At 43.1% G+C, this 13,256-nt stretch overlaps 1 protein-coding gene across 7 annotated transcripts in view; it reads left to right on the top strand.

The window, feature by feature from the left end:
- Window positions 1–13,256, top strand: part of ESR1 (estrogen receptor 1) — a 529,996-nt gene that overhangs the window by 159,099 nt on the left and 357,641 nt on the right. For 3 of the 7 annotated variants that reach the window (XM_049903778.1, XM_049903786.1, XM_049903769.1), the window contains one exon: window positions 3,522–4,044. The exons of 1 other annotated variant lie outside the window; for it this stretch is intronic. In XM_049903778.1, coding sequence (XP_049759735.1) covers window positions 3,522–4,044 — 523 coding nt within the window. Of the gene's footprint in view, window positions 1–1,358; window positions 1,570–3,244; window positions 3,266–3,316; window positions 3,336–3,521; window positions 4,045–13,256 lie in introns of those variants that run through there. 3 more of the 7 variants (XM_049903794.1, XM_049903803.1, XM_049903811.1) reach the window with 3 other exon arrangements.

Consider the following 13,256-nt stretch of genomic DNA (forward strand, 5'->3'; position numbering starts at 1 on the left):
TCCCTTCCTTTCCCTTCCTTTCCCTTCCTTTCCCTTCCTTTCCCTTCCTTTCCCTTCCTTTCCCTTCCTTTCCCTTCCTTTCCCTTCCTTTCCCTTCCTTTCCCTTCCTTTCCCTTCCTTTCCTTTCCTTTTTCTTCTGTCTTCCCTCCCCTGCTTCCCTCTTCCTTCTTTCCCCATTGTTGATCTGGGACTGGTCTGTTTCATGGGTGGCCATTCCTGACCTAAAGGAAAAAAAAGAGCCAGAATTCACCACTGTCCCCAACAAAGGTTTTTTTCCCCCCAACAATTGTGTTTATTGTGGACTGGGGAGAGAGCTCTTCTCTGCTTCAGTGTTGTAATATTTTGGGTCTTCCAAGCACAAAATATATTTAGTTACACTATGACATCATTAATACTTTTGTAGCTTTTACTTTTTCTTTGAACTGGTCTCAAGAGCCACTCATAAATCTCTTGGTAGCTGTGGAGGGTCGCAGGCCAGAGACTGGCCACTCCTGGCATTGTGATTAGAGTCATTTAATACTCAAAGCCGTGACTAATGTCTGGCAGCACAAGGCTCCACTGGGCGTCGCATGTCCTGGGGACCCTGGGTGTGGGTGCACTAGGAGCAACTTACTATGGTGTGTCAGTACCATGGTCAAGAGAAGCATTGAGAACCAGGTGGATCCAGATGGGCATCATGGAGGAAATCGAGACCCCATGCATGACTGATGCCTGTGCAACCTGGAAGCCTAAAATCAGTTTAAAACAAAGGTACCCACCTTTGTCTTATCTTCATACCCTGAGCTTTTCATAATTTTTTTTTCACGTATTTACAGAAAGCAGTCAACTGAGCTCTTCGTGGAAAGGTTTGTGGGTTTGCTTAACGAGGTGGAGGAGCGTTGCTTTTCAGCTGGAAGACATCCCTAGAATGCCAAAACATTTATTCCAAAGTCTGGTTTCCTGGTGTAATCAGAGGCATGGCAATAGGGTGTCTGCTCAGAGCCTGGGGGTCGGGGCCAGCAAGGCATTTGATCCAAGTGCATCCCAGGAGGCTTTTATTGTTAAATTATATTCTTGGGGAAAAACGACTCATGTCACATTTTGTAAACTCGATCTCCATACACTTTTGACTGGCATTCCATTTTAGCTGTAAGCCTATGATTTACAGCAACGCTGTTTTTCCTCTTGCTTTGGATGGCAACGGAAAGCAGGGGCTACTTTCCAGGCTCTCAGGGTAAGGAGCAAAGGGGGCAGCTTTGCTTCTCCCCGGGAACGTTTACCATAGCTATGCCACACTGCTCTCCACGAGCAGAAAGCGACCTTCCCCTCACTGCCCACTGCCATTCATCGAGCTCTGTGCAGCAGCCCAGCTGCTGTGTCTGCGGGAGGGGCTGCCAAGTGCCCTGCCTACTGGCTGCTTCCCGAATCCCTGCCACTCCACGCACAAACACATCCCCACACGTCCGCCTCTCTCACACACGGAACCATTCGCACAGGCGAGCACATTCCTGCCTTCTATCTCCCTCTCTCGGCCCTTGACTTCTCCAAGCCCATGGAACCTTTCTGGAAAGACGCTCTTGTTCCAGCAGGGTAGGATTGTTTTGATTTCTCTCTCTGTAGCTCTAGCATTTTGAGAAAGCAACTTACCTTGCTGGCCAATGTCTGTATCCTAGCAGGGAGAAGAGGTTTTGCTGCTCGCCTTGGGGGCATGTGTGTGGTGCTTGTGCCTTTCGGGACCTGTAGGATTCTTCGTGCAATTTATATATCACTGGGCAGGTTCAGATTTTTAAAAGCCCTATGAAGTGCTTTTGCTTGTGTTCTAGAAAAGGCATTTGAAAATCGAAAGTGTGATTTATGGAAATTAAATTATCCCCCCCCCCAAAAATGGCTTTGAAAAGTAATGGTTGCTGGCCATAAAGAGAATTATCTGCGATTCACCTAATGTATTTTTAACCCTTTCTTTGCTTACGATCTATAGTTATTGGTGCTAAGTTTTATTTTGGCTTAATATTAAATCAGCTACATTTGCCTGTTTTACTAAGAATTAGATAAAATGTGTTCTTATTGGTATAAAAATGCCAAAATATCAAAACTGTTACTGTTATTAACACCAGACTTGGCATTTATGTATGGCATGAGCATTTTGTCAGGTACTCTGTTAGAGTGTTTGGGCTAACAACCAAAGTCAAGTATTAACAGTTGTATTAAACAGGCTGAAGTAAGTTTATTAAAAAGTATAAGCTATCCAAGCTTATGGAGGCATGATACCTTATCTACTGTTTCACTAATAAGTGTATATTATATATGTATATATTTTTTATGTGTGTGCATGCTTAGCTTTAAATTCAGTTAAAAAACTTTTTTTTTTCTATTTCTCTTTCATCTGGATATTTGATTCTGCATATCCTAGCCCAAGTGAGCCGAGACGGTCTGATGGTAGGACTGAAGAGTAGAAATGTATCCTCGCATTTGAAAATGTGCGGGTCTGACCAACAGTGTTAACATATTTGCCAAAGAGTTGGTTAATGACCTGAGGTTACCCTTTGTATGAAAAGGTCACATTTCCTATGCAGTTTTCTGAAGTTTTGGTTGCATAACCCACGGAAGGCATGAACACCCATGTGCGCATAACCAAAGGTTTTTTGTGGAATCATTGCTCACATGAGAATTCCTAACGGGAGCAAGTACAGTACTGTGGTCCAACACAAACATGCAAGCCGGCCTGGAAAGGATTCCCTTGGGAGCATTTCGCAGAGGAGGAAACTGAGGTCCGGCAGCATTCTTCTGATTGAAAAATGCATCTCTTCCTACAAGTACACCTTGCATCTCCTCCCCTTCTCCCCCCGGAGGCTTGCCATCTGCTAAATATAGCTGTCTGTGGCTGGCTGCGTCTGCAGCCGCACTCCCCATCCTATCTGCCGTATCTCAGTTACAGAGTAGTCCTCCCCAGGGTCATTCTATGTATACACTACATATTTCTAGCCAAGGAGAAAAGTGAATCAAGCAGAAAGAGAGACAAACAGAGATAGATTGGAGTCTGGCAGAGGGCACATAAGGCTGCCCATCGGAGAATGCCGACGCCTGGATTACTCTTCCGAGTTCGCATTTTAAACCTGGTCTTCTCAGAGTCATCCTTAAGAAATCCCTCCGCGTCCCTCCCCCGCCCCCAAGCCCTTCGCAGTGAAATCCAGCCTCCATCCAGGAGCAGCGACAAGTAAAGTACTGGGAAGCTGCTCCCTGGGATCGCTCCAAAACGAGTTGTGCCTGGAGTGATGTTTAAGCCAATGTCAGTGCAAGGCAACAAGTCCCTGGCCGGCTTCCAGCACCTTTGTAATGCATATGAGCTCGGGAGACCGGTACTTAAAGTTGAAGACCCGAGAGCCCGCGAGTTGGTGGAGCGCGCTCGCGCCAGGGCTGCACTTGCTCGCGTCCGGCCACCGGGCTCCACCGGACAGGCCGGTTCCCGGAGCAGGGGCAGCGCCCGCGGCGCGGCGGGACATGCGCTGCGCCGCCAGTAACCGCGGGCTGTGCTCTTTTTCCAGGTGGCCCGTCGGCTGCTGAGCCTTCTGCCGTGCGGGGAGAAAGATATGCGCCTCGCCGGTGGCCACTGACCATGACCATGACCCTCCACACGAAAGCGTCCGGCATGACTATGCTGCACCAGATCCAAGGGAACGAGCTGGAACCCCTGAGTCGCCCACAGCTCAAGATCCCCCTGGAGCGGCCCCTGGGCGACATGTACGTGGACAGCAGCAAGCCCGCCATGTACAGCTACCCCGAGGGGGCCGCGTACGACTTCAACGCCGCGGCCGCCGCTTCCGCGCCCGGCTACGGCCAGTCTGGCCTCGCTTACGGCCCGGTGGCTGAGGCGGCGGCGTTCGGCGCCAACGGCATGGGGGGCTTCCCGCCGCTCACCAGCGTGTCCCCGAGCCCGCTCATGCTCCTGCACTCACCGCCGCAACTCTCGCCCTTCCTGCACCCGCACGGCCAGCAGGTGCCCTACTACCTGGAGAACGAGCAGGGCGGCTACGCCGTGCGCGAGCCCGGCCCGCCGGCGTACTACAGGTACCCGCCGCCGCGCCGTCGGGGAGCCCCGGGGCGGGGAGGCTGCGAGCCGGGGCCGCTGGAGGCCGCGCGCTCGGGGACCGGGGGGAAGCCCGAGGCAGCCGAGCCCGAGGAGACGGGGCGCGGGACCCGAGGGCGCGCGGGGAGCGGGGGCGCCGCGGCCCAGCCCGTGGACTATTTGTGGACCCCGCGTCCCCGAGTCAAGTTCCCTCGCTGGGCAGCTTCAAAAAAGAGCTGGTTCTCCACCCCCTGCCTTTGCGTGCCCGCAGACAGCTCGGAAACCCGCGTACCTCCCCACCAAACCAGGGCTGGAAAGGTGGAAAAAGCAGCAGTTATTTGGCCGGTGGGGCGGGGGCGGGGGGGGCGGATACCCTAAAGCCAATGAACGCTCGGAGTTTTGAGTCCCTAGTCTGTGCCCCGCTTTGGTATTTAGGGCTGAAGGTGTTTGGGGCTAGGGGAACTCGGGAGATTTTATTATTATTTTAGGATTTTGTTTTAAAAATGTCCTTTCATTTCGAATGTCGAATTGGAAATAGGCACACTTTCATTTTCCGGATAATCATTATTATTAGAGATTCCTATCACCCACCGGCCCCCCTCCCCATCCCCGTTGGAGAGCCTTGGCACTGAATTGCGCTGCTCAGAAGAGCGAGAGATGCGTTGAATGAATCTCAACAAGCTTCTGACTTCTGAGTTACATGGCTGAGTCGGTGTTGGAGCAGACTGCTGGCAAGTGACTTCTGACGGCCGGGAATTTATAGGTGTCCTGTGAGTTTAAACCATGCCACAGAGAAGCACGAGTGCGTTTAAATGATCCCTTGCTGGCTCAGTTGCACGTCTGGCCTAGCAGGCAGAAAATGCCAGAGTGGCCTGCGGGTTCAGCTCGGATTGCGCCTTCCAGACGCGTTGGCAGCCCAGGATAGATGAGGACTTAAGTGGCCAACGCTTTGTGTTCTCATTAAAACAACAACAGAAAACAACATAGATTGTTGTTCCTTCTTCCCGTGCTTTCGGACCGCCTTGCCCTTTGACTGTTTCCCCTCTTCTCCTGACTGGGCCTGTAGGCTGCTTAGGTGCCTGTGGCTTCGGATAGGGCTGGGATGCCTTTGAGTGGATTTGGGAGGCCTGGGGCGACCACGTGGTTGGTGCTAAATTAGATGCTTCCAGACCCTGCTCTCTGCTCTGGTGTCTGAGCTAGCCTCCTGCCCTCGCCCAGCCCCACTGCACTGCAAGCCATGGACCATTTTCTGTTCAGTGTGTTATTTCCAGAGATATTTATAGCAGAAGAGACAGGACTATGGTGCAGGGTGGCCCCAGAGAGTACTGAAGGGCAAACTCTTGGGGAATCTGAACAACAGCTCCATCCCCCTCAAAACGATGTAGAGTGTCCAATAGCCAAGTGGGTCCAACCTGAGGTATTAGTTAAAAGACAATGAACAAAACTTTAAAAAGTTGGAATTTTTCAAATTAATTTCCCTTGTATTAATTTAGGGTTAACATGGAAAGAGAAAAATGATGTCTTCTGCCCAGTTTTTTTTTTTTTTTTTAAACATGGAAGAACAAAATACAGCGATTAAGTCTAATTCACTCAGCATTTTCAACTCCTTGGTGTGAAGGATGGCACTGGTGTGATGTGAATTCCGTAACCTTATGGTGGACTCCAGAAACTGTTTTCTTTTCCATTTAATTTTCAGTTCTTTTATTGCAAATTAATGCCACTGAATTTCAATGGACACTAATGAGACTGCTCCTTGGAGGATTATTTCCTGCCTTGCTAATCATTACAAAGTGAGCATGGTCAAAGAAGAACGGGATCACATTTTATTCAAACTTGTTCATCATCCCAGTGGCAAACAATATCACTGTAATATGCCCCATCTGAAACTTTTTGCATTAACCCCACCACATAGTATTCAAATACTTTTAGAATAATTATAAAAAATGACAAGGAACTTTGAAAAAAGTAAAAAAAAAAAAAAACAAACATGCGGATTGGATTCCGTGTGGAAATTTAATCTTAGAACGATTTTTCCTTTCCAGATTATTTTCTATAATATCCTTCCTCTTTTGTTTGAATTCTACCTCCTATGACCCAGAGAAGAAGAGAAGGGTCTATTTGAGCATCGTTTCAAATAGACAGATGTTTTTAAATATTTTTTTTTCCTCTCAGTTTTCCTGTTTGGATACCCTAGGTAAAATATAAAGGATTAGATTCTTTCAGGAACCTTTAATTTTCCTAAGTAGTTTTCCAAAGTTTTGGGGGCCGAAAGGCAATAATTTTCAAACTGCTTGTCATGATCCACTGGGTCATAAAAATCAGCTTATTGAGTCTAGAACAGCTTTTTTTTTTTTTTTTAGAGGAATAAAATAGAAAGGAATATAATAGAAAGTAACAGAGTGCATGATATTTAGTCAGGGTAAGTTTTGTTTCATGAAAATTTGTTCCAGTTATAGATATTTCTGTGTGTTAATTGTGATGTAAAAATATAATCTTTAATGTGAGTTGAGGCCAAAGAAGTTTGAAATCTCCTGGCCTAAAATGTTAGGTTTAGTAGAAAATGAAAACTTCAGGCAAGTGGCTGGTTGCTTTATCTACACAAACCCAAAGTCTGTTATGATTGCCTTTACTTCCCTCCAATAAATTAGGCTGGTGTTTTTAGATTAGTTAGATTGTGCTTTCCTATTCCTAATTGTTAACGTCTCCATTTTTAAGATGGTGCTGTAGTATTGGGTTTTTTTTTTTATAGTATGGATCACCCACCTGAATGTCCTGCTGAAATGCTCAGAGAATTTATGTGAAGTCCATATTATGTAGCGTTAAGATACTATGGTTACTTTTTCCATTCGTCTGTACAGCCACATGTATGTAAGAAATATAATAAAAATGTAATAGATATGTAATAAAAAAACTGCTCTGGGCATATAGTAAGGTGAGAGAGATTGTCACATGTCCCAGCAAATTGTTATTGAGGGAATTAATTTGTTAGAGGGAAGCTGTGACTTGGTAAGTTGGGCCTTACTTAAAATTTCATTCACTTTTAATGATGAAGATGACTGGGAGTCATCTTACGTTGGGTTCCTTTATAGAGTCCAGACAACTTAGGAATTTTGAATAAAACTAAAGATGAATCTTAAAATTCAAATTAGGTATTCAATGCTGCATGATTTTTTTGGTTTTATTAGTCAGTATTCTCAAAGAGAAGTCCGGGTGGTACAGTGGTTAAGTGCTCATCTGCTAACCAAAAGGTTAGCTGTTTGAGCCCACCATCTGCTCTGCAGGAGAAAAGTCTGCTTCCGTAAAGATTACAGCCTTGGAAAACCTGTGGGGAAATTCTGCTCTGTCCTGTAGGGTCACACTGAGTTGGAATTGACTCTGTGGCAATGTGGGAAAAAAAAAAAAAATTCTTAAAGACTAAATATTGACCACTTTTTAAAAACACTTGATATACAAACCTTTTACATAAAATTCAGTGCCATGGTAATGTGCATATTCAATGTATGCATATTTCGAACGGCTGATTTGACCAACTGTGATCATTTAAAACCATTTCCCAACTTTGAACAGAGGCTGATATTTGGGAGAGATTTGAGTGGCTAATTTTCAGGTTTCTAATCATTCTTTCCTTGTATTTAGGTGATATTTTAGCACCTTTTCTTTCTATTCTTACTTCTTTCATTCATTTAAATGCTAACTGACTACCTAAGGCTTTGTGCTGGTCTAAGAGTCGAAAAGTCACATACTGCCTGGAGAAGAAGTGTATTTTAGGATGAAAACGGGATCACATCTTTTCAGTCCCCATTTCATTTTCACCTACTTCATGTGATTTGTAGCTCTGCAGTAGAAAGACCCTGAAGGGTAATTGCCACTTATTCTAATCTTCTTTGTCACACTCTGTTCATTTTGGTCCGTGGTCATAGTTGTTTGTTATTTACTTTTTTGTGAGTATATTTTAGATATGACACTTAAAGCATGGGAAAATTCAGGTTCAGGATTTTGGTTTCTTGTTTTAAGGATATAAAAGACAGGGGCAAGAAATTGCCAATGGCAGGAACAAAGATATCAGGAAAAACTATAAAAGTTATCAAACTTCCCATGAACAATGAGACATCAATAATTTTGTCAAGTAAAATTGTAGTATGTGTGAAAGTGGTACATAAGTTATACAAACATTAGATGTTATTATTTTATCCACTTATTAATATTTGTTTTAGTACTTCTGTGAGCTAAAAAACAGTGGGGCAAATCACATTTAAGTGGTCAAGAGTGTCCCTAAAAATATAGAATGATGACAAAAGGAAATCTTTTTCTGTGGAAAACAGATTTAGGTAAAATCTTTACCGGGATCTGCAGTATTTGTATGTAGCTTGGGCTATCATGAAGAACATTTATTTTTTGGATACATTTTTAAAATCAGGGTCTAAACCCTGATTATGTGAAAATGATTTAACATAAAGAAAAGGGTGAATTTTAATTATACTTTTTTTCTTCTAAAATCCATGCTCAGCACAAAAACAAGGCACTTAACTCCTCCCTCTGACTGTAGGCTTATTCTGAATAACTTTGGAGGAACCCAGTGGAGACAGCAGTATGTTAAGTGTTTTCCCTTCTTTTCCAGGATACCTGGAGTCGATTGGGGAAAATTAGCCACGTAGTTTAATTCTAACTCTCAGATTGCTTATCTGAAAAATGAAAACAGGGTGGCCATGATTGTTTAGAACCACAACACATACCCCTCAGAAAAATGCTCTGTGAATCCAATTGAATGAAAACCAAAAACGAAAGTGTAATGGATTTCATAGGAAGGAGGCAGCCCATCAAAGTCGTCGAGTAGTTTTATTTTATATTTCAAACTCGGCCGGTGATTTGATAGATAATGTCATTAAGAATACCAGTGCATGTCTGAGCTGTTACCAACTCCATCCTTAAAACATGCATGCTGACCTCTGAGACCTGAGGCTTACACGGGCTGGAGGTCAGGGCAAGCACCTGTACGACGTCCTTGATCTCAGGAGAGAAGAAATCATCATTTCTACGTACTGGGTTTTGGAGAATATTTTTAGGAATTATGAGGGAAGTGCTGCATTAATTAATAATGCTTTAAATTGTGTGTCTATATTTAGATTCTATTAAAAATGGGGAGGATAGAAAGACAGCTGTTTTGGTCCTGACAAAATTTTCTTAGTTTAATCAAGTGGTACTTTCAGGAAACCTGGACAGATAAGGAAAGGTAAGATTGCCACTTGAAGTGACAGAGATGAGGTGGTGATAATCTATGCTGATGATAATGGTGGTGACAACGAGAGTGTAGTTTTGGTGTCAGTTTGGGTAGGTGGTATTTCCGGATGCCTGTTAGATAGCCTGGAGATGTTTATCCTACACAGAAATCAGGCCCTTTTAATTTTAATTTTTGTGCAGTTAAAGTTTAACGTTCTGAAAAATTCAACGATAATATTATCAGTAGTATTAATGCCAGAAATCTATTAAATAGCTATAATTGCGGCACAAAAAAATTAAAAGTCAATAACAAACAAATTGGGATTTTTTTGTGTCTCTTCTGAACTCCATCTGAGGGGATGCATCGTATTGCTAGCTCGCTGCCACAACCTCTTCTGCTTTAATCAAGTATATCATCTTTAATTAGAGAGTAGACTTATTTTTCCTGCAATTTTCTACTTTCTGGAGCTCCCATGAGTTACACTGAGGAAATTGTAGAAATTCACTTTAAAATGCATTAAGTAATGTTCAGGACTAGACGTTTCCAAATAAGCTCTCAGCGAGCTCAGATGGATTCTTTTTTTTTTTTCAGTTTTTTTGACAGTCTTCCAAATGTGGTTAACTTGGGGAGGAGTGAAGGGCCTCTTGTAGTTTAAGGTTCAAATTCTCACCTCTGAGATTTCTGGTGCCCATGCCCACTCTCCTCGGTTCAACCCCTCTGCCTGCATTCTCTGAACCTGGCTTAATTCCCACGTTCCCAAACTCTGGCGTGTTTCAGGACCCCGCGGCCGACACCTAGCTGTGCCAAGCACCACTTCCTGGGCAGTTTCCTTGGCTCCTCGACTGACTTTTCTCACTTACAGGCTTGGGACTTTTTTTTTTAATAAGGCTCTGAAAGTAAAAGACAGCTCTCTTAGTTTCCTGCAACTACATGATGTTAGCAACAGTTAAGTTTTACACTGGCAGGCTTCCTTTCTCCTCCTCTGATCTGGGTTTTTTTTTTTTTTTTAAATAGTCCGTTCTCATATTTTCTTGTTTCCTTTGCTTTATTTTCTAATGTTCTTTCCTCTCAAAATCCGTTTGGCCTCTTTTCCCCTATCCCTCTATCAAGCTTTTTTGTTTTTTCTTCTGTTTTTGTTGCTCCACCTCTGTTCCCACAGTTTTCCTTCCACTTTTTTCTGATGTATTTATTGACCAGTTTCATCTGTCATTTTAATGACATTTGGAACACAGCTCGACAGAGTTCCTACCTAGCTGGGGAAATCCCACAGTGAAAGAACATACCTTAATAACCCAGACTGGCATTAACTAGATTAAAAGTTTCATAATTTTTTTTTTTTTCTTGTCTCTAAGGTTAAGGATAGAAGCTTAAAAAACAAATCGGGAAGAACTTTTCGCTTTGTGGAATTGTTTTGACAGTTTGTCCATTCTTTCATTCATTCGTTTGGCTACCTTATTTCAACTCAGGCAGCATGGAGGGCGTAGATTGAATGAGCCGCATTTTTGTACTCTCCCCAGTTCATGTAATAGTGTTAGCATGTAGCGGCCAGAAGTCTTCCCACATGAACAGGTGAAATTCCGAGGCCGCAGTCGCCCGCAAGTGTGTGGTATGGAGGAGTGCAGCCTTGGCTCATGGCTATGAGGGCATCAGGTTTCAGGAGTTGTAGATCCTATTTTTTTAGATCCATGTGTACTTGAACTAGGCACTTAAGCCAACTCTAAATAGGGTCCCTGTAGGGCCCCTATGAGTCAGAATCAACTCAACAGCAGTTGGTTTTTTTTTGGTTTTAATTTCCCGCTCTCTGAATGACAGTGCCCTCCTTTGAACAGTCATGGATGCATCCATGATTCATTTTACTTATATTCTGAAGGTATTTTAAGTGATGATTTTTTGAAAGCTTTCATAATGCAACATTATCAGAAACATGATTAATTTTAAGGGTACTTTATGGTTACTTTAGGATCCCTGGTGGCTCAGTCTGTAAGCACTCAGCTGCTAACTGAAAGGTCAGCGATAGGAACGCACCAGCAGCCGCAAGGGAGAAAGATGTGGTAGTCAGTTTCTGTAAAGATTTACAGCTTTGAAAACCGTATGGGGCAGTTCTACTCTGTCCTGTAGGGTCCCTAGGAGTCAGAATCAGCTCAACAGTAATGAGTTTGTTTGTTTTTTGTTACAGAAATCACCATAGAATGCCTTTCATTATGGTTGTAAATAGAATTTACCGTCCCCGTCTATTTAACAGATCTTATTAATTGTATTGTATAGATTGTATAGATTATATTAGATGAATAGATTTTATTTATTTATATAGTTATGTATCCAATAAGCTTTACTGAGTGTTGATCGTGTGCTGGTTTCTATGTTAGGGACGGAGATTAGAAATGTAATCTGTTGTCAAGGAGCTCACAGTCTAGTGAGGGAGATGACCAGTAGAGGGACGGCTAAACAACAGTATAATAAGATTTGTGCTGGAGAAGGGACCACTAGGAGCACTGAGGGAGGCCACTCCACCAGGCGGAGGCCCAGTCCATCCATGCAAGGGTCAAAAAAAGTTTGATGGAATGAATGACTGTTTCAGCTGAGTTTTTAGGGATGACAATTTAGCCAAAGAAGGGCAGGCAAAGTTGTGTGTTTTGTTCATCGTGGCATACCCTGTAGTTCCAGTCCAGTTCCTTGGACAGAACAAATGCTAAGTAATGTATAGAATCCAACTGTTGAATTAGTGAGAATAAGGTAAATTGTTAAGAATTGCTGGAGTCCCTAGGTGGCACAGTTAAGCACTTTACTACTAACTTAAAAAAAGAAAAAAAAACTTAAAGATTGGCAATTCAAACCCACGCAGAGATGCCTCAGAAGAAAACATGATGACCTGCTTCTGAAAGGTCACAGTCTTGAAGGCCCTATGGAGTGTAATTCTACTCTGCACATGTTGGGTCGCCATGAGTCAGAATCGACTCAATGGCAACTTTTTTTTTTCCATTTGTGAAGAATCAGAGAAATAACTTTACCGATATCAATAACTGGTTTCTTTTGAGCACAGCACACCAGGTACCTTGCCAAAGCTTTAAATGGATGATCCTGTTTAATCTTCATACCAGCCTCCAGAGGCTGGTACTATTGTTATTCTCATGTTATGGGTGGAGGAAGTAAGACGTGGAGAGGAGAAGTGACGTGCCCAAGGCCACGCAGCTAGGAAGGGCGTATTAGGGATACTAAACCTAGAAACTGGACTCTGGAGCTCAAGTTCTTAACCCACTGTATTATGCAGAAAAATTGATAGGTCGTTTTCTCTTACTGATCCATTTACAAAGCAGTTGGTTTGTTGATTTCTTGTAATATCTTTATATTTAGTTGTGACAATGCTTTAATCTTAGACTGTGTCCTGAGACTGCTTGTCTTAGTTTTATGGGAAATAGCTATTTTTACGATGCTTGCTAAAAACATGTTTAAACAATTTTCCATTAAGTAGGGGGATGTTTTCTCTCCTAATATCAGAAGGAGCCATTAAATAAAATCCTACAAAGACTAGCTGATAGCAACCTTGTGTATTTCTTTGCACGTGAAACCCATCAGAGAATGTTAAATCTGGACAGAATCACAGCATCCGTTTGTTCCAGTCTTCTGTTTGTATAGATGAAATTATGAAATCACAGTATCTTAATCTAGAAGGGACCTTTAAAAAAAGAAAGCAAAACGAAACCCATTGCTGTCGAGTCAGTTCCTATTCATGGCCCCTCTGTATAAACCATAGTGTTTTCTTGGCTGTAACCCTTTCAGAAGCAGATAACCAGGGCTTTCTTCCACGGCACTGCTAGGTAGGTTCAGACTGTCAACCTTTTAACTGTTTTTGACCCCCAGGGACCTAGACATGATCTATTCCATTCCCTTTATTTAATTTAATTTTTTTTTATTGTGCTTTAGGTGAAAGTTTACAGCTCAAGTTATTTTTCCATATAAACATTTATACGCATATTGTTATGTGACCCTAGTTGCAAT

This window comes from Elephas maximus, chromosome 1 (assembly GCF_024166365.1).
Source record: "Elephas maximus indicus isolate mEleMax1 chromosome 1, mEleMax1 primary haplotype, whole genome shotgun sequence".
Taxonomy (NCBI): domain Eukaryota; kingdom Metazoa; phylum Chordata; class Mammalia; order Proboscidea; family Elephantidae; genus Elephas; species Elephas maximus.